At 42.7% G+C, this 21,002-nt stretch overlaps 1 protein-coding gene across 1 annotated transcript in view; it reads right to left on the bottom strand.

Annotated features, from left to right (window-relative positions):
* col24a1 (collagen type XXIV alpha 1) overlaps positions 1-20,748 on the bottom strand; it is a 199,944-nt gene extending 179,196 nt beyond the window's left edge. Inside the window, exons 1-2 of the mRNA XM_014123375.3 lie at positions 20,242-20,748; positions 7,216-7,286 (exon numbers count right to left, since the gene is read on the bottom strand). Of these exons, the coding sequence (XP_013978850.3) occupies positions 7,216-7,286; positions 20,242-20,297 (127 nt within the window). The 5' untranslated portion in view covers positions 20,298-20,748. The remainder of the gene's footprint in view (positions 1-7,215; positions 7,287-20,241) is intronic.
* Positions 20,749-21,002: the final 254 nt, after the last annotated feature.

Below are 21,002 nucleotides of genomic sequence, written 5' to 3' on the forward strand. Positions count from 1 at the left end.
AGTTGTGTATGCAGCCTGGGGACTAGTTGTGTATGGAGCCTGCGGACTAGTTGTGTATGCAGAATGGGGATTAGTTGTGTATGCAGCCTGGGGACTAGTTGTGTATGCAGCCTGGGGACTAGTTGTGTATGCAGCCTGGGGACTAGCTGTGTATGCAGCCTGGGGACTAGTGGTGTATGCAGCCTGGGGACTAGCTGTGTATGCAGCCTGGGGACTAGTTGTGTATGCAGCCTGGGGACTAGTTGTGTATGCAGCCTGGGGACTAGTTGTGTCTGCAGCCTGGGGACTAGTTGTGTATGCAGCCTGGGGACTAGTTGTGTCTGCAGAATGGAGACTAGTTGTGTATGCAGCCTGGGGACTAGTTGTGTATGCAGACTGGGGACTAGTTGTGTATGCAGCCTGGGGACTAGCTGTGTATGCAGCCTGGGGACTAGTGGTGTATGCAGCCTGGGGACTAGCTGTGTATGCAGCCTGGGGACTAGTTGTGTATGCAGTCTGGGGACTAGTTGTGTATGCAGCCTGGGGACTAGTGGTGTATGCAGCCTGGGGACTAGCTGTGTATGCAGCCGGGGGACTAGTGGTGTAGCCTGGGGATTAGTTGTGTATGCAGCCTGGAGACTAGTTCTGTATGCAGCCCGGGGACTAGTTGTGTATGCAGCCTGGGGACTAGTTGTGTATGCAGCCTGGGGACTAGTTGTGTATGCAGCCTGGGGACTAGTGGTGTATGCAGCCTGGGGACTAGTGGTGTATGCAGACTGGGGACTAGTTGTGTATGCAGCCTGGGGACTAGCTGTGTATGCAGCCTGGGGACTAGTTGTGTATGCAGCCTGGGGACTAGCTGTGTATGCAGCCTGGAGACTAGTTCTGTATGCAGCCCGGGGACTAGTTGTGTATGCAGACTGGGGACTAGTTGTGTATGCAGCCTGGGGACTAGTTGTGTAGGCATCCCAAATGGCACCCTATTCCCTATTTAGTGCATTGCCTTTGACTAGGGCCTGTAGTGCACTAAATAGGGAAAAAGGGTACCATTTGGGATGCAGACTAAGTATCTGCAATATATCTCTCCTTTCCTCTTCTCTTCTCTCCCTTCTTTTCCTTTCCTTTCCTTTCCTTTCCTTTCCTTTCCTTTCCTTTCCTTTCCTTTCCTTTCCTTTCCTTTCCTTTCCTTTCCTTCCTTTCCTTTCCTCTCCTCTCCTCTCCTCTCCTCTCCTCTCCTCTCCTCTCCTCTACTCTACTCTACTCTACTCTACTCTACTCTACTCTCCTCTCGCTAGCTGTACAGCAAAGAGAATCGATGTCCTTGACATTCTTTGCCTGGGGTAACATTAGCCAGGATTCCAAGCTGTCTCATTATGTGAAGACAAGCTGCCCTAGCCCAGTCCTCAGACAGTCACTAAGCATTCTGCTCTGTTCTGCATTCCTCCTCCTCCTCTTCTTATGATGGATTGAACCTGCTGTGTAGTGGTGGTGTAGTGTTGGTGGTGGTGGGGTCTACAATGATATAAAGACAGAATAATAGCATACAGTAGCAGTCAAAAGTTTGGACACACCTACTCATTCAAGGGTTTTTCTTTATTTTTACTATTTTCTACATTGTAGAATAATAGTGAAGACATCAAAACTATGAAATAACACATATGGAATCATGTAGTAACCAAAAATGTGTTAACCTGTTAGGGCTAGGGGGCAGTATTGACACGGCTAGATCAAAAACGTACCCGATTTAATCTGGTTACTACTCCTGCCCAGTAACTAGAATATGCATATAATTATTGGCTTTGGATAGAAAACACCCTAAAGTTTCTAAAACTGTTTGAATGGTGTCTGTGAGTATAACAGAACTCCTATGGCAGGCCAAAACCTGAGAAGATTTCAAGCAGGAAGTGGCCTGTCTGAGAAGTAGTGTTTCATCTTGGCTCTTTTTATTGAAGACTTTTATTGAAGATCTGTGCAATAACGTGACACTTCCTACGTCTTCCATAGGGTCTCAGAGCCCGGGAAAACGTTGAACGATATCGAGGCAGGCTCTGGCTGAAACACTTTATCGCTTTTGGCAAGTAGCAACTCAGAGTACTATGGGCTTAGGCGCGTGCCCGCTTCGACCGAATGCTTTGTTTTCCTTTGTCTGTTTATCTAAACGCAGATTCCCGGTCGGAATATTATCGCTTTTTTATGAGAAAAATGGCATAAAAATTGATTTTAAACAGCGGTTGACATGCTTCGAAGTACGGTAATGGAATATTTAGAATTCTTTTGTCACGAATTGCGCCATGCTCGTCACCCTTATTTAGCCTTTAGGATAGTGTCTAGAACGCACGAACAAAACGCCGCTGTTTGGATATAACGATGGATTATTTTGGACCAAACCAACATTTGTTATTGAAGTAGAAGTCCTGGGAGTGCATTCTGACGAAGACAACCTAGGTAAGAACATTTTTCTTATAGTAAATCTGACTTTGATGAGTGCTAAACCTGCTGGGTGTCTAAATAGCTAGCCCTGTGATGCCGGGCTATCTACTGAGAATATTGCAAAATGTGCTTTCACCGAAAAGCTATTTTAAAATCGGACATATCGAGTGCATAGAGGAGTTCTGTATCTATAATTCTTAAAATAATTGTTATGCTTTTTGTGAATGTTTATCGTGAGTAATTTAGTAAATTCACCGGCAGTGTTCGGTGGGAATGCTAGTCACATGCTAGTCACATGCTAATGTAAAAAGCTGGTTTTTGATATAAATATGAACTTGATTGAACAAAACATGCATGTATTGTATAACATAATGTCCTAGGGTTGTCATCTGATGAAGATCATCAAAGGTTAGTGCTACATTTAGCTGTGGTTTGGGTTTATGTGACATTATATGCTAGCTTGAAAAATGGGTGTCTGATTATTTCTGGCTCGGTACTCTGCTGACATAATCTAATGTTTTGCTTTCGTTGTAAAGCCTTTTTGAAATCGGACAGTGTGGTTAGATTAACGAGAGTCTTATCTTTAAAATGGTGTAAAATAGTCATATTTTTTAAAAATTGAAGTAATAGCATATCTAAGGATTTGAATAACGCGCCACAGGATTAAACTGGCTGTTGAGTATGCCAAGAGTGTGCAAAGCTGTCATCAAGGCAAAGGGTGGCTACTTTGAAGAATCTCAAATATAAAATATATTTTGATTTGTTTAACACTTTTTTGGTTACTAATTGATTGCATATGTGTTATTTCATAATTTTGATGTTTCACTATTATTCTACAATGTAGAAAATAGTAAAATAAAGAAAAACCCTTCAATGAGTAGGTGTGTCCAAACTTTTGACTGGTACTGTACTATCGGTGGTGGTAAAGGACTTGGAGCAACCATGACTGCCTGGGTTTAGCCTGAGTTGAGCCTGACTCAGGGGAGGGGAGCTGGGTATAGACCTGCCTCAGGAGGAGTGGAGCTGGGGGGGGCCTGCCTCAGGAGGAGTGGAGCTGGGGATAGGCCTGCCTCAGAAGGAGTGGAGCTGGGGAAGGCCTGCCTCAGGAGGAGTGGAGGTGGGGATAGGCCTGCCTCAGGAGGAGTGGAGCTGGGGATAGGCCTGCCTCAGGAGGAGTGGAGCTGGGGGAGGCCTGCCTCAGGAGGAGTGGAGCTGGGGGAGGCCTGCCTCAGGAGGAGTGGAGCTGGGGATAGGCCTGCCTCAGGAGGAGTGGAGCTGGGGAAGGCCTGCCTCAGGAGGAGTGGAGCTGGGGGAGGCCTGCCTCAGGAGGAGTGGAGCTGGGGATAGGCCTGCCTCAGGAGGAGTGGAGCTGGGGATAGGCCTGTCTCAGGAGGAGTGGAGGTGGGGGAGGCCTGCCTCAGGAGGAGTGGAGCTGGGGGAGGCCTGCCTCAGGAGGAGTGGAGCTGGGGGAGGCCTGCCTCAGGAGGAGTGGAGCTGGGGTTGGCCTGCCTCAGGAGGAGTGGAGCTGGGGGAGGCCTGCCTCAGGAGGAGTGGAGCTGGGGCTGGGCCTGCCTCAGGAGGAGTGGAGCTGGGGGAGGCCTGCCTCAGGAGGAGGAGTGGAGCCAATTCATGTTGGAAGCATATGGAATATATCTGGCGTGTCCTCTGTAATATCCATGTTGAGTGGCCAGCCCCCATCAGTGCACTGTTTTATTCAAGTTGAGTGTCAGCCAGGGGGGAAAGTAAGGCGGCACGGTCTGGTATGGCGTCCCGGCAAAATAAATAGTGGGGGTACGTTGTATAGGTAAAGCGTGAGCCTATCACAATTAATACAACATGCCATAGGCTATGACACCATTCATTACCATTACTGCATGTCAGCCGCATGAAAAATGACTGAAATGACTGGAAACCAGGTGCTCTACGCTCCAAATTGCGTTGTAGTTTGAGGAGAACACTTACATTTTGTGAAGGCGGAGGTGAAGGTTCAGGCTACAAGTGTAGGCCTAATGACAATCACAGAATATTATTACAATACACATAGATGTTTTTTAGCAACTGTCTCTTTCCATGCATCACATTAAAGGTGCACTGTTGGGTATTTTGTGAGTGAACAAATGTGCGTGGGTAGCCTACAGGAGTGCCTTTGTTAAGTGATTGTATGACATCCAGATGAAATCATCATGACTGGTTGTGTTTAGGCCACATTAAAAGGCATAGGCGGTGTGTCCATAAGGCTAGGGGAAGCTAAGCTGTCCCGAAAGTAAATAGAATTATATTGCCAAAATTATATAGCCTAATTAGCTGTCCTGTCTATACAGAAATAAATACAATCATTCAAAATAGGCTACAACACCAGAAAGCATGAGGATCATTAGCTTACATTTGTTTTTTTTGCTGAGGATTGTTTTAAATCACATAACCTACAGTCGGAAGGCCCCACAATTTGTGCAGCGCACTGCAAATAACAAATAGATTATTGTTGAGTTGTGACTGTCAGTGAAAAGCAGACACCCATCACAGTATTTAAAAATACAATCGATGAAATACTATTTGGAAACCAAATGGCTATTGCTGTAAAGAGATGACAATGAAAAGACTCCAATCTGTCTTTTAGTTATTTTAACTTAATTGAGCGAACAGTAGCCTATCTTATTGGTACCAGCAGAGAACATCGGCCACATCCCCAGTGAGAAGCTATCCTGTAATTTTTGTAGCAGGCCTATTTTTTTAAATGCATGCGCGCACTTGGGTGTCCAGTACCGGTAAGAAATTACATCTACTTTCACCTCTGGTGTCAGCCAAGGTCTGGCACCATAATAATATCCTTAGCAGAAGTAAGCCTAGTAGTTTCTGTTTGCTTGTTTTTGCCTCATTACTGTAAAGTGTGTTGAGACCCACGCCACGTGAAACTAGTTTCGAACTTGATTGACAGCAGTTCCTCCTCCAGTGGACAATAACACCGACAGCTAAACATACAACTCTGACTGAACTTGTTGTTGCTCTGCAACGGTCATAGGGGGGAGGAGAGAGGAGAAACAGAAATATGTAATCATCCAACCAAGCCTCTCAACCGCTGTCTCTTTTCCTGATACTTATCTGGAATACTGATGGATATCACCTTATCAACTTATCCGCTGCATCTGTCCAGAGAAAGAGCTGTTGCCAAACACATTAAAGCATTATCTCAGTCTGGTTGACCTTTAGTTTCCCTGTTCTCTTCAGTTTAATTCATTGGTATACTTAGTGAGAGAGAAAGAGAGACAGAGAGAAAGAGAAAGAGAGAGAAACAGAGAGAGAGAAAGAGAGAAACAGAGAGAAACAGAGACAAAGAGAGAGAGAGAGAGAGAGAGAGAGAGAGAGAGAGAGAGAGAGAGAGAGAGAGAAACACAGAGAGAGAGCGAAAAACAGAGAGAGAATATTTGTCCACTGTGACTGACCCAAACTTAAGGAAAGCTTTGACTATGTACAAACTCAGTGAGCATAGCCTTGCTATTGAGAAAGGCCGCTGTACGCAGACATGGCTCTCAAGAAAAGACAGGCTATGTGCACACTGCCCACAAAATGAAGTGGAAACTGAGCTGCACTTCCTAACCTCCTGCCCAATGTATGACCATATTAGAGACACATATTTCCCTCAGATTACACAGACCACAATGAATTTGAAAACAAATCCAATTTTGATAAACTCCCATATCTATTGGGTGAAATTCCACAGTGTGCAATCACAGCAGCAAGATTTGTGACCTGTTGCCACAATAAAATGGCAACCAGTTAAGAGCAAACACCATTGTAAATACAACCCATATTTATGTTTATTTATTTTCCCTTTTGTACTTTAACTATTTGCACATTGTTACAACACTGTATATAGACAAATGTCTTTATTATTTTTGAACTTTTGTGAGTGTAATGTTTACTGTTAATTTTTTTTATTGTATAATTCACTTTTGTTTTTTTTAAAATCTTTTTCACTTGCTTTGGCAAAGTAAAATATGTTTCCCATGCCAATAAAGCCCTTTGAATTTAATTGAAATGAGAGAGAGAGAGAGAGACACACAGGGGGACGTGGGAGAAGGGAAGGAGGCTATTTGGGTTGTCTATACCTGCATTCTAGGACCAGAGGAGCAAGAGCAGACATGTAAGGGAGGGTTTAAAAAAAGAATGGGAAGAGGAGATGAGCTCCCACATGCAGCTGTCCCTCTGACTCATAGGCAGACAGACAGACCCCCTGGCCTCAGCCTGCTTATTCACCATTATGTTATTACTCATACATACATGTATACAAACACAGAGCAATAATAACACATATCAGGGAGAATTCCTGTCCTTGATACTAGGGTAATGTCATAAATCACTTATTTTATGTAATCTCATTCTGTTGGCATGTTTGAACCCTAAAGCAATGACAACAACTTATCAGAAGTGCTGGTATTCTGCAACTCTGCAACCTCAAGAGTCAGTATTCACCCACCCTCTCAGAATGTTTGGTGCCAACAAGTGAAATGTCAATTGCTCAAACTAAGACCCATGTCTATAAAACCCGCACAAGCCCCGGTAACAATCAATACTTTTCATAGCGAAACAGTTTCCATTTGAAGAACAAGGCGTTTGTTCATTTTTGTTGACATCACTTTATAGCTGGAAAATGTAACTTTCTCATCCACAACAGATGAGACAACAAATCCATGGCAACAGAGACGGCTAGTGGATGCGGGGTAGGAATGGGGTTGGTGTATACTGCTACAATGTACAGCTGGAATTAGAGTGGGGGAGTTGGCGGGGGAGGAGGTGGAGGCTGCTTACCTTGTGCTCGGTAGTCTTCTTCTCCAGACAGTACTGCTGTGCATATTGACAGGAGCAAGAGGAGGGTTCTCCTACAGGGAAAAAACAACATAGTCAAAGAAAATGGGAAACCAAACCAATACGGGATATTCTTGATTTGAGTCAATGGATCCAAGTCAGTGATCCCATTAATCATAAAGAAACAAATGAGAAAATAAACATTCTCTATCATAAAGCGGTAACACATATAAGACGCTCTATGTCTTCACTGAAGACCAAACTATTTATTTATCAAACTATTTATCATATTCATTCATTATAAGGGGTCAATTCAGAAATTGTCTTAATGCGCAATCGTCTACAGTACAGTCACGAGCACTGGGAAGCAGTGTCCAACACACAAGAATCAGACTGTATACGTCGTAAATAAACTACTACAACTACAGATGCATACTAAATGTTTCATCCAACTGGCGACCACATTAGTGTTCTGTCACAGCTAACCTAACGTAGGAGGCATAAAATAAATGCGTGAGCGTCATTTATTTATTTCTGGTCAAACTGTCAAACTTCTCTTCCACACTGTTCAACCAATACAGTAAATGTGGAGGAGGAGTTAAGATATCGCCTTGTTAACGTCCGAAAGCGGAAGTCATGTCACAGGCTCTCTTTCCATTTCCCCTGAAAACCGGACGCATCCGATTGTTTTCCACCCCCGCTGAGGGAGTGTCACAGCTGATATACTCTGAGCTGTTGTCCCTCTGGCTCCTAGCAGGTTTGGGTGGATGGTTGGGGGGTTGGGGGGGGGGGGTTTACCAGAAAATAGCGATGACAAATAGGGGGTCTGGTCTATACCACCGAGACGCCACTTGTTTTCCTGGCTAGGGAGAAGGGCTACTCTGTCACTGCCAAAACCCCACCATACCCCTCCTCCTGCCTCTACACACATGGACAGGGGGTTCCATTGGAGAACAAACAGTAGTCCCACAAGGGAGATTCCCACTGACTGACCCCACCTCTAGAGGGCACTGCCCACCACAAACTGCTCTGCGTCAACCCTAACTGCATGGAGAGACATACTGAGTTTACAAACTGTTGATGGGCAGAGATTCACTCATGTCCTACTGTAAACAACATCACAGGATTATACCACTCATATCCCATATTCCTTTGTAGTATCACCTTAAAAATGTCAGGCACATCCATCTCTACTGTAGTATGGGTGGCAGCAACACATACGCCTAGGTAAGATAGGGGAGTTTACCATTCACATTCCAAATAACGTGATATCACTTCAAACATATGTTGAAGGATTCTTTCTAGTCTCACCTCTTATAGAACTTTCAATAAGCCGCCATGTCAATCATTCTGCTTCTCTATGCTGGAGACAATATATTCATGGCTATAGGTGATTCTCCATGCTGGAGACAATATATAAATGGCTGGAGGTGATTCTCCGTGCTGGAGACAATATATAAATGGCTGGAGATGATTCTCCATGATGGAGACAACATATACATGGCTGGAGGTGATTCTCCATGATGGAGACAATATATAAATGGCTGGAGATGATTCTCCATGATGGAGACAATATATAAATGGCTGGAGGTGATTCTCCATGATGGAGACAACATATACATGGCTGGAGGTGATTCTCCATGATGGAGACAATATATAAATGGCTGGAGATGATTCTCCATGATGGAGACAATATATAAATGGCTGGAGGTGATTCTCCATGATGGAGACAATATATAAATGGCTGGAGATGATTCTCCATGATGGAGACCAATATATAAATGGCTGAAGATGATTCTCCATGCTAGAGACAATATATAAATGGCTGGAGGTGATTCTCCATGATGGAGACAATATATAAATGGCTGAAGATGATTCTCCATGATGGAGACAATATATAAATGGCTGGAGATGATTCTCCATGATGGAGACAATATATAAATGGCTGGAGATGATTCTCCATGATGGAGACAATATATAAATGGCTGAAGATGATTCTCCATGATGGAGACAATATATAAATGGCTGGAGATGATTCTCCATGATGGAGACAATATATAAATGGCTGAAGATGATTCTCCATGATGGAGACAATATATAAATGGCTGAAGATGATTCTCCATGATGGAGACAATATATAAATGGCTGGAGATGATTCTCCATGATGGAGACAATATATAAATGGCTGGAGATGATTCTCCATGATGGAGACAATATATAAATGGCTGAAGATGATTCTCCATGATGGAGACAATATATAAATGGCTGAAGATGATTCTCCATGATGGAGACAATATATAAATGGCTGAAGATGATTCTCCATGATGGAGACAATATATAAATGGCTGGAGATGATTCTCCATGATGGAGACAATATATAAATGGCTGGAGATGATTCTCCATGATGGAGACAATATATAAATGGCTGGAGATGATTCTCCATGATGGAGACAATATATAAATGGCTGGAGATGATTCTCCATGATGGAGACAATATATAAATGGCTGAAGATGATTCTCCATGATGGAGACAATATATAAATGGCTGGAGATGATTCTCCATGATGGAGACAATATATAAATGGCTGAAGATGATTCTCCATGATGGAGACAATATATAAATGGCTGAAGATGATTCTCCATGATGGCAGGCGGAGATGACTCCATGAGGGCCTGCGAGATGATTCTCCATGATGGAGACAATATATAAATGGCTGAAGATGATTCTCCATGATGGAGACAATATATAAATGGCTGAAGATGATTCTCCATGATGGAGACAATATATAAATGGCTGAAGATGATTCTCCATGCTAGAGACAATATATAAATGGCTGAAGTTATTTCTCCATGCTAGAGACAATATATAAATGGCTGGAGATGATTCTCCATGATGGAGACAATATATAAATGGCTGAAGGTATTTCTCCATGCTAGAGACAATATATAAATGGCTGAAGGTATTTCTCCATGCTAGAGACAATATATAAATGGCTGAAGGTATTTCTCCATGCTAGAGACAATATATACAGGAGGTGCAGACTAATACAGTACAACCCTTCAGGCAGTAACTATATATTGGACACACTTACATAATAATAATAACATTGAGAATTAATGAGACAGAGAGATGAAGTGTGCATTCTGACCAGACCGAATCAATCAGATTGACAAGAAGTACTGCATGTATACTCATAGCTGTCATGGAAAGCGTAGAAAAGATGCCTTTGGCAGTCCGTTCATATTGATGAGAGTAGTGTTCTAACAAAATGAGAATGGTGCCAATTCAAAGAACCTCAGGATGTTTCACCTGAGCACATTTTCATTTTACCTTTATTTAACTAGGAACAAATTCTTATTTTCTATGATGGTCTAGGAACAGTGGGTTAAATGACTTGTTCAGGGACAGAACAACAGATTTTTATCTTGTCAGGTCGGGGATTTGATCTTGCAACCATCCGGTTACTAGTCCAATGCTCTAACCACTAGGCTACCTGCCGCCCCAATAAGCGATGACATGGGTGAACGTCAAAGAGCTATCAATCTTAAAGCAAACAAACTAATGTCACTAGTGCTCATAATATGACAGTCTGGAATGGTAATCTGAGCTGGTGGAGAGCATCCTCATATTCATTATGACAGTCTGGTATGGTAATCTGAGCTGGTGGAGAGCATCCTCATATTCATTATGACAGTCTGGTATGGTAATCTGAGCTGGTGGAGAGCATCCTCATATTCATTATGACAGTCTGGTATGGTAATCTGAGCTGGTGGAGAGCATCCTCATATTCATTATGACAGTCTGGTATGGTAATCTGAGCTGGTGGAGAGCATCCTCATATTCATTATGACAGTCTGGTATAGTAATCTGAGCGTGAGGAGCAAAATAAAACTGACCAGAATAGTAAATACAGCCAGCAAAGTAATTGGTCAACCACAGGCACATTTGAGCAGTCTGTTCCGCAAGGCAAACAAAAAGAAGGCCCTGGCTGTCGTTGGCGACCTCTCACACCCTCTCTACACCCTCAGTTCGAGAGGCTTCCCTCTGGCCGGCGCTTCAGAATTCCCATGGCCAAGAAGAACGTGTTCAACATTCATTTGTTCCTTGTGCTTTTGGATTACTAAATGCAAAGTAAATTGTGTACTTATCTATCCAGTGTAGTTGGGACAGTGGTTGTTTGTGAGTGAATGTATTAATGTCATCTATGTTGTTAGTGTACTGTATGAAACATGATGGACTGACTGGTTAAAATGTGTATGATGTGAGAATGTATGTATATGTGATCCTTTTAATGGAAGCTGATGCCAAATAAAAGTTTCCATCCTGGAAGGACAATAAAGTTTTATTCTATTCGATTCTATAACACAGCAGAACTGGGTTCAAATGCTATTTCAAATCTTTCAAATACATTGAGCGTTTGCTCTAGCTTGCTAAATCAGGCACATACAGTATGAAGTACTTAAAATTATTTTCAAAACTGTTTGAATCCAAGACTGCAACACGGTCAGTAACTTCAAGGGATAGCGAGCAACAATGACATACAGCAGCATACAGCCAGCTCTCTCCTCTCCTGCTGTGTGGCCTCTTTCTGATAGACAAAATAAGGTAAGGGGATATGGTGGTTAGGTATAAGTATAGGGGGTATACAACAGCAAGGGTTTAGCAGCTTGTGTGTGGCCCTGGTTGTTAGATAGTGACAGACTTTTTTTTCCAGAGAGAGTGAGAGAGAGAGAGAGAGAGAGAGAGAGGAGAGAGAGAGAGAGAGAGAGAATAAGAGAGAGAGAGCGAGAGAAAGAGAAAGAGACAGAGAGAGACAGACAAAGACAGACAGAGACAGAGAGAGGGGTTAGAGAGAGAGAGAGAGAGAGAGAGAGAGAGCGAGAGAGAGAGGGAGGGGGGGAGAGAGGGAGAGGGGGAAGAGAGAACGAGAAGGAACACCTGCTCCCCATCGAGATACTGGTGTGAGATTCCAAAGCTGGAAATACAGACATATACCCCCCCCCCCCCCCCTCCCCCCCACACTCCAGGAAGGGGAAAACATATAGGCTATATGAATACAATGATTCATATGTAGGTGGATAAAACTGTCATTTATAAGGCCTTAGTAGAGTAGCTGGTTCAGCTTAAAATCTTGGTGGGTTTACGTGTGGAAAAGTGGACTATATACTGTTTATAACACTTACATCCACAATTAGAGAGCCAACGGCAATGCGAGGTAGATTCTGACAACCTTGTCTCTGTCTCGGTCTCCGGTAGGGCTATTTAAAGCCTCATACACACAGCTCCCTGGCTCCAAAACAGACCTGGCTCCTGGGTTCACTACACTACACCTAATGATGACATCAGACAACACAACATGTCACATAGTGGGAATTGTGAGAATTTGCCTTAATTGTTTTGCCAGTTTAGTTAAATATAGCATGGACCAGGTTGAGTGTTTAAACTACTAAAAGCTTGGAGGGTGCCTGGGGGTCAATTCAATTTCAATTCAGGAAGTAAACTGAACTGAATGAATTTAAATGGAATTAACGTCAACCCTGGATTTCCGTATACAATTTAGAGGTAAATCCCTGTCTCTGTGACAAGAGGACTCTCAGACAGACATGCCTGCTGCCTTCCATCCCAGTGGTTTATGGGAACGACTGCTGAAAGCAGAACAAAGCTCCCCAAACACTGCTGTGTTGATCCAGGGAAATGCCACTATGTGAGGAGTGAGTGCCATGTCAAGACTATAAATAATCTGCTGCAGTCTGTCCAGTGTCCAGGACACAGAAAGGTCTCCATTTGCACCCTGAATAGGCTTCCAAAATGGGACCCTATGCCCTATATAGTGCACTTTCTTTGACCAGGGGCCACAGGTATTAGTGGACTATATATGGAATAGGGAGCCATTTCAGGCACAACCTCTTCGGCCAAGGGGGCAGTATTTTGAGGGTTGGATGACAAGCATGTCCAAAGTAAACAGCCTGTTACTCAGGCGCAAAAGCTAGGATATGCAGATGCATGGTAGTATTGGATAGAAAACACTCTAAAGTTTCCAAAACTGTTAAAATAATGTCTGTGAGTATAACATAACTGATATGGCAGGCAAAAACCTGAGGAAAATCCATCCAGGAAGTGGGATTGTTTTGATGTGAGTTGTTTTCCATTGAAAGCCTATCAACCATATAAGGGGTTAGGACCCAGATTGCAGTTCCTATGGCTTCCACTAGATGTCAACAGTCTTTAGACATGGTTTCAGGCTTGTTTTCTGAAAAATTAAGAAGAATGAGACCTTTTGGTAAGTGGACTATAGAATCATGCAGTACTGGTTTACGAGCGTGACTGTGTGCGCGCTCTTTGTTGTTTTTCCTTTCTATTGAATACGCTATTGTCCGATTGAAATATTATCGATTATTTAGATAATTGACAACCTGAGGATTAATTATAAACATCGTTTGACATGTTTCGACAAACTTTACCGGTACTATTAGGATGTATTCTTCTGCATGTTTTGACCGCCTTGGAGCCAGTGAATTACTGAACAAAACGTGCCAACAAAACTGAGTTTTTGGGATATAAAGAGGGACTTTATCAAACACAACGACCATTTATTGTGCAGCTTGGACCCTTGTGATTGCAACCAGATGAAGATCTTCAAAGGTAAGTGATTCATTTTAGCGCTATTTCTGACTTTCGTGACTCCTCTACTTGGTTGGAAAATGTTTGTATGCTTTTGTAAGCGGGGCGATGTCCTCAGATAATCGCATGGTATGCTTTCGCCGTAAAGCCTTTTTGAAATCTGACAAAATTGGCTGGATTAACAAGAAGTTAGGCTTTTAACTGATGTATAACACTTGTATTTTCATGAATGTTAATTATTACTATTTCTGTAATTTGAATTTGGCGCTCTGCAATTTCACCGGATGTTGTCGAGGTGGGTCGCATTCTTCCCACCTTGGCGTCAGCATTCTTCCCACCAGAAACAGTTCTGAAGAGTCTGTGCATATATTATGACAACATTTTGTGATGTTTTAGTTCGTTTTGGACTTCGTTAAGTTTTTTGGGGGGTTGTTCGAGGACACACATTTTTTTCTTAAGGCAAGCTGAAGTCTGTAGCCGAAGTCTACGCCCCTTCACCCGTGATAGGTCAATAGTTGGGATTCTTCAGTAAAGTCTTTGTTGTCATTCAACGACAAATGAATTGTTTTCACGCATATTTGCTCATTGAGAAATACTGCACCAAACATAGTTAGATGTAAAATTGCATGACTAATATCTCCTCTGCAAAAATGTCAAAATTAAAGACAGATTTCTTGAGTTATCTTAGATTAATTCTGACTATTTTGAGGAAGTGTATACTGGCTATGGAGTCTCAAAATGCACAAACAGTACTATTGCCGGCTTTTTTCTCGTTTTTCAAAAGAATGTCTTTTAAGGGAGTATGCGAGCCGAGCTGAAGCATGCTGACAACTGCAGAGTGGAAGCATAGAGTACATTTCACTTGGCAAACATGACAAAATCCACTTAACTCTTGTTTATAATCTCCATAAGGAAAGGGAGGCAATTCTCCTAACTTTATACTGTTTCATGACAACTGCCAGAGTGTGATTTTGTTAGCAGCTACATTTACGGTACAGTGTTACTATTTACATGGCTAATTGGCAAGCCACTTAACGAATCAATTAGTTGCAACAAACCATGCAAGGCTGTTGATCCTCCATAACAACTCCAACGACATGTTCCCTCCCATAAGCTATACTGAACTCAACTCTGGTGTGAATATGTTTAATCCAATGGCCCTTGTACAACGAACACGTCTTTGACTAAATATAGTCCTACAACACAAGGAAAGGCATTGATAGATCATGGGGAAATACTACCCTAAATACAACGACACAAAGCTAAATCTTTGGTATATGGAAAGTACACCTAAATCATGCAGAATAAACACAAAGGGCACAAAGATGACTGTCCATCATTAACACATTATAACAAAGCAAGACACAGACCATGTGAACCAGCAAAACAACAACATATTTTTCAGTCAGTTTTCCACTGACCTTTGACCTGGAAGCATTTTATGGACCTGTGGCCTGAGATGCCTCCTCTATAATAGACACGACTGACACTTTGGCAGCTATATGGTCTGTCTCTCTGCTCAGTAGCTCTGTTCAGATGTCAACATAGAGTAGAGCAGAGTAGAGGTAGTTACTAATCTAACATACAACACAAGGGAAAGGGGAGATTGGGTTTTATCGCTGAGGCTGGGACATGTATTTCCACTTGTATGTCAAAACATCCAAGACAGTGAAAGTAGCCAGCCATGTGAGCATAACACCAGGGTAGGCTACATTCCTTGATTAGCTAGCTATATGCTAATAAGCGTTCAGAAATTCTCTGAATGAAATTAATAAGAGATAAATGAGAAATGAATGTGCGAGTTCCTCAGTAATATCTGTGTTCTGTTTCTGCATGTTCCTCTCTGAGTGTCAAACCGCCACATCGTTCTCCAACATGAATGAGTTATTGATCTGGGGCCAATATCTGTTCCTCTTGGCAACCTCCCACCTCTAACACCTGTATCCAGATTATGACTTCATTACATAGGCATTGGATTGATAAATCAGATCCAAATAGGCATCAGCACTTGAGCTAGCAGATAAACACTTTCCAAGTCCCGAGGCTCATTATTCTATCACACATTGCTATTCCACTATTGCCTGCTTAACCTTATTGGGACAAGCTGAGCCAAACCAAGCTGAGCTATACTGGGCTGGCCTGGTTACTCATCCACTGTATTTGCTGGAACCATGCTGCAAAAGACAATGTAAAAATGAAATATCAGTTCATTTCAGGTCAGCCCTATTATTGTAAACCAGGCATCTGTCTCTGTGTGGTTCCAATACAAAGGGTAAGCTAAGTAGTAACACTATAGCTTCACTCAGAATTGGTCACAGAGTCAAGAGTTCATTGCACACACATGTAAAGATTGACTTAGCCCACAAGACAACTAGCAGACAAAGGGCTGTGAGTAAACTTCCAGTCGGCTTTATTGGTTTGCCCTTTTCCTGTCGCAGGGTACACTGCAGATGTGGGGAGGGCTAAACACACACACTCACTCACACAGACAGGCCAAAAGTCATACCAGACACTGATTACCCAACAAGCGATCATTTTACATGAAGCTGCCTGCCTTTATACCAGGTAGCTACTGACTTGACATCTGTTTTGGTAACCATGATGTTATTGCTCAGCTACATACAGTACTACAGATGACGTACATGAATTGAAGACAGAAAAATTGCCAAATTCAGATTAGTTATTATCGTGTACATACTATGTAGTGGTAACATGTTATTATACACACACAACAAAAAACATTATTACATGGTACTATATATGTGTAACTTTATGTTAAAAGTGTATTTTCCAACCAAATGGGATAGACATTAGCCGTCCACAGCCCCATTTGAGGGAAGCTGATTACCAAAGAGGAGTCATGTTAAAAGTGGTTCAACGCTGTGTAGGTTGTTTCACATGACCTGAACCACATGGTGTAACTTAGATACCTGCGATTCAAACTGAATTCCTACACTGCTCTATCGTTCTCTGCCTACTTCAGTCTGAGACTGCTGTCATTGAAGTTGTTTGTGGTGTTGTCAAAATGAGGGGTGTTGTACAAGACAAAGTCTGGGAGGTACTCAGATCCAGAATCACTGCAGAGAAGAAACTAAAGTCTGTGGGTGTGGCATAACATTTGGCAGGAGCAAAGAGTCTGGGTAACCAGGCAAGTAACTTGATTCTTCTCAGGTCCATTCATTCACACTCAGACTTCACTTCTCCCACCACAGACACTGTGTAGTGGCCGTCCATGGCAGGGTATTCACCACAGACACTGTGTAGTGGCCGTCCATGGCAGGGTATTCACCACAGACACTGTGTAGTGGCCGTCTATGGCAGGGTATTCACCACAGACACTGTGTAGTGGCCGTCCAGGGCAGGGTATTCACCACAGACACTGTGTAGTGGACATCTATGGCAGGGTATTCACCACAGACACTGTGTAGTGGCCGTCTATGACAGGGTATTCACCACAGACACTGTAGTGGCCGTTTATGGTAGGGTATTCACCCCAGACACTGTTTAGTGGCCGTCTATGGCAGGGTATTCACCACAGACACTGTCTAATGGCCGTCAGTGGCAGGGTATTCACCACAGACACTGTTTATTGGCTGTCTATGGCAGGGTATTCACCCCAGACACTGTTTAGTGGCCGTCTACGGCAGGTTATTCATCACAGACACTGTAGTGGCCTTCCATGGCAGGGTATTCACCACAGACACTGTCTAGCGGCCATCTATGGCAGGGTATTCACCACATACACTGTTTATTGGCTGTCTATGGCAGGGTATTCACCCCAGACACAGTGTAATGGCCGTCTATGACAGGGTATTCACCACAGACACTATAGTGACCGTTTATGGCAGGGTATTCACCCCAGACACTGTTTAGTGGCCGTCTATGGCAGTGTATTCACCACAGACACTGTAGTGGCCTTTTATGGCAGGGTATTCACCCCAGACACTGTTTAGTGGCCGTCTATGGCAGGGTATTCACAACAGACACTGTAATGGCCGTTTATGGCAGGGTATTCACCACAGACACTGTAGTGGCCGTTTATGGCAGGGTATTCACCCCAGACACTGTTTAGTGGCCGTCTATGGCAGGGTATTCACCACAGACACTCTAGTGGCCATTTAATGCAGGGTATTCACCACAACTGTGTCGTGTATTCACCACAGGCAAGACATGGAACTCGTAACCAGGACAAAACAAAAACTGGCTATTGACAATAACAAAAGCGTAATATTCAATGGTGGTTATATCTTCCTCCAAGAGAGCGGTAGCAACTGTGTAATTTTCAGGCCGTCTGTCAAGTCTATGAGAGAGTTAAGCTAGTATTCCAGGCACACAAACCACTGGCTGGCTTCAGAGTCAACCACACACATAACAGTGAGTGATTGTCAAGCTAGGAACTCTCCTCTCTCCTCAGGAACCACCACTCTGCTCTCACTGCATGTCACTGCACCAGTGAAGCATACACTAACTCCTCTCAGTGAAAATCAAAGCAATCTTCTGTTATATACACACATCGATTACATTTCCTGGTCTACTCCATAATGGTCCCAGGTGGAATACGCACAATGCATCATTTTGGATAGATTAATAAATAATAGCCTACTCATACAAAAGACATTTACAAAAAAGGTGAGTGTCTGGCTACTGGCTTTGCTCTTTTACATCATATAGGGTTTCGTTATATACAGTACCAGTCAAAAGTTGGGACACACTTACTCATTCAAGGGTTTTTCTTTATTTGTACTATTTTCTACATTGTAGAATAATAGTGAAGATATCAAAACTATGAAATAACACATATGGAATCATATTTGACCAAGAAGGAGAGTGATGGAGTGCTGCATCAGATGACCTGTCCTCCACAATCACCTGACCTCAACCAAAATGAGATGGTCTGGGATGAGTTGGACTGCAGTATGAAGGAAAAGCAGCCAACAAGTGCTCAGCATTTGTGGGAACTCCTTCAAGACTGTTGGAAAAGCATTCCAGGTGACTACCTCATGAAGCTGGTTGAGAGAATGCCAAGCGTGTGCAAAGCTGTCATTTTGGTTACTACATGATTCCATATGTGTTATTTCATAGTTTTGATGTCTTCACTATTATTCTACAAAAAAAGGAAAGAAAAACCCTTGAATGAGTTGGTATGTCCAAACTTTTGACTGGTACTGTATTTATAAAAAAAGACAGCTTGGCAACGTTTCTTGCTTTGTTTTGCTCTGTGGTCTTAATGCTATTATGTGTAGATTTCTATACGGGCTCAAAAGTCCCAGCCAAATGTAACAGCACTGCATAAACAACATGCCTAGATGTAAATATTCAATACACACATTTGGAATGTTTAGGCATAACTGCTGTAGAGTATATTTTCAATCAGAGCAACCGCTGTGGTCAATTGCGCATCAGTCTGTCGGCCAGTCATCTGATTCTGTACTGGACAAGTTCTACAGAATTGTAGAAATTATTATGTTTTTTGGAAACTGAATAGTTGTTCATTTTAGTCCACGTTCCTTATGTGGAGTGTTTTTGATTCGAAACAATAGGAATTTCACTCCGACTGGATGACTGCCCTCCAGTTATACATTGTTTTTGGACGTTAAGGGCAATTGATAGGAAATAAATAATTATTTCCTTGCTATTATGCTGAATAAGGCATTATTTCCTTATGTTTTGTCAACATCAAGGACTGTTCTAACTTTTTGATTAGACCGGTTGTTGGTAAAAGCCTCCAATAGTCGGTCCATTGCTGCGCAAGAAAACGTAGTCTCCAAACTTTACAGAACAGTTATGTGTAGCCTACGTGACAAAATGCCAAAAAAGAAAAAAAAAGCTCTGCTATAAGGGGTAGCGGCGGAATGATGGGAGAGAGAGAGAACGGAGAGAACTTCCCTTTTCGTTCTTCAAGCAGCCAGTACCGGGTTGACAGGATTAGCTGGCAGATCAATTGTGCGCGCAGCATGACGGTTGGAGAGGTCAAAGCCACGACCACTGGCTGTACGCGAGCGCGTAACAACATTGAGCAAGATCAATGCTGAATTTAACACCCAATTAATTAATATACCATCCATTACAAACGATCAATTGAGTCGAACAGTTTGCTTCACGTTTTTGGCAACCTAGTTATAATCTCTGCTTTACATAATTGCTTGCTAAGATTAGGCTGGTGCTGATCAGTGTCCTCTATAGTTTCAAGGAAAATGCCTACAAGCTAAATAAACTCCGCTGATTCCTTTCACAGACCTGTCAGAACAGGTATACAGGTCTGGTAAAGGAAAATTGGTTAAATTGCACTTTCAAACTGCATACCCATTTCCGTTGCATTACTTCTATTTCTGTTTGTCTGCATTTTACAATCGAATAGTCTACATTAGGCTATGCATTTTTCTGTGAGGCTATTATTTCTTACTCACGTTATTGCTGTTGGAGAAACGTGTCCACTCCTTGTCCGTTGGGCTCCTAAATGCATTTGTATGCATTTGTCCAGGCAGCAGAGTTCTAAGTGAAAACAGAATTCCACGCAAGAGGATCCAGGTTCATGAGCTAGCCATTAGTTAATACAGCCAAGGGAAGCGTAACTGAACGAAGAATGCCACCTCAGAATTTCCTCATTGTATGCAGTCCAAGGAGCAAGCACGGCTTTCCCACTCACTCAAAACTTCTCCCCCAACTCATTTGCTTTGCGGTTTGCAGAGCGCAGTGATTATTTTCTCTCTCTCGACCTACCAAAGAGGCGCGCACGCAAGTAGGCTGGTGACTGTAGATATAAATCAATGTATGACGAGAAAGAGCAGTGCGACAAAGAATTACAGTATTTAAATGTGATATTTACAGTGGCATAAGAGGAATCCGAGTTCGATGCTTTCTATTGAGTGGTCTCCAACAGACAGATAGAGAGAGAGCGCAGCCAACTCTGTACTTAACCTCCAGGCGCAGCCTGGTCTCATAAACTAGACGTAACATAGTAAACGTAAATCCGGCACTCTCAAATTAGTATAATATATGTTTAGTATGGTTACATAAGACAGAAAGTTACTTAAGGCAAAAAGTAAATATAATGGTTGGTTGAGTAGATGGGTGAGCGTATAACAGGAACGTCTAGCAACCCAAATGTTGAGTGTTCGAATCTCTTCACAGACAATTTTAGCTAATTAGTAACTTTGCAACTACTTGC

This window comes from Salmo salar, chromosome 10 (genome assembly GCF_965601325.2).
Source record: "Salmo salar chromosome 10, fSalSal1, whole genome shotgun sequence".
Taxonomy (NCBI): Eukaryota; Metazoa; Chordata; class Actinopteri; order Salmoniformes; family Salmonidae; genus Salmo; species Salmo salar.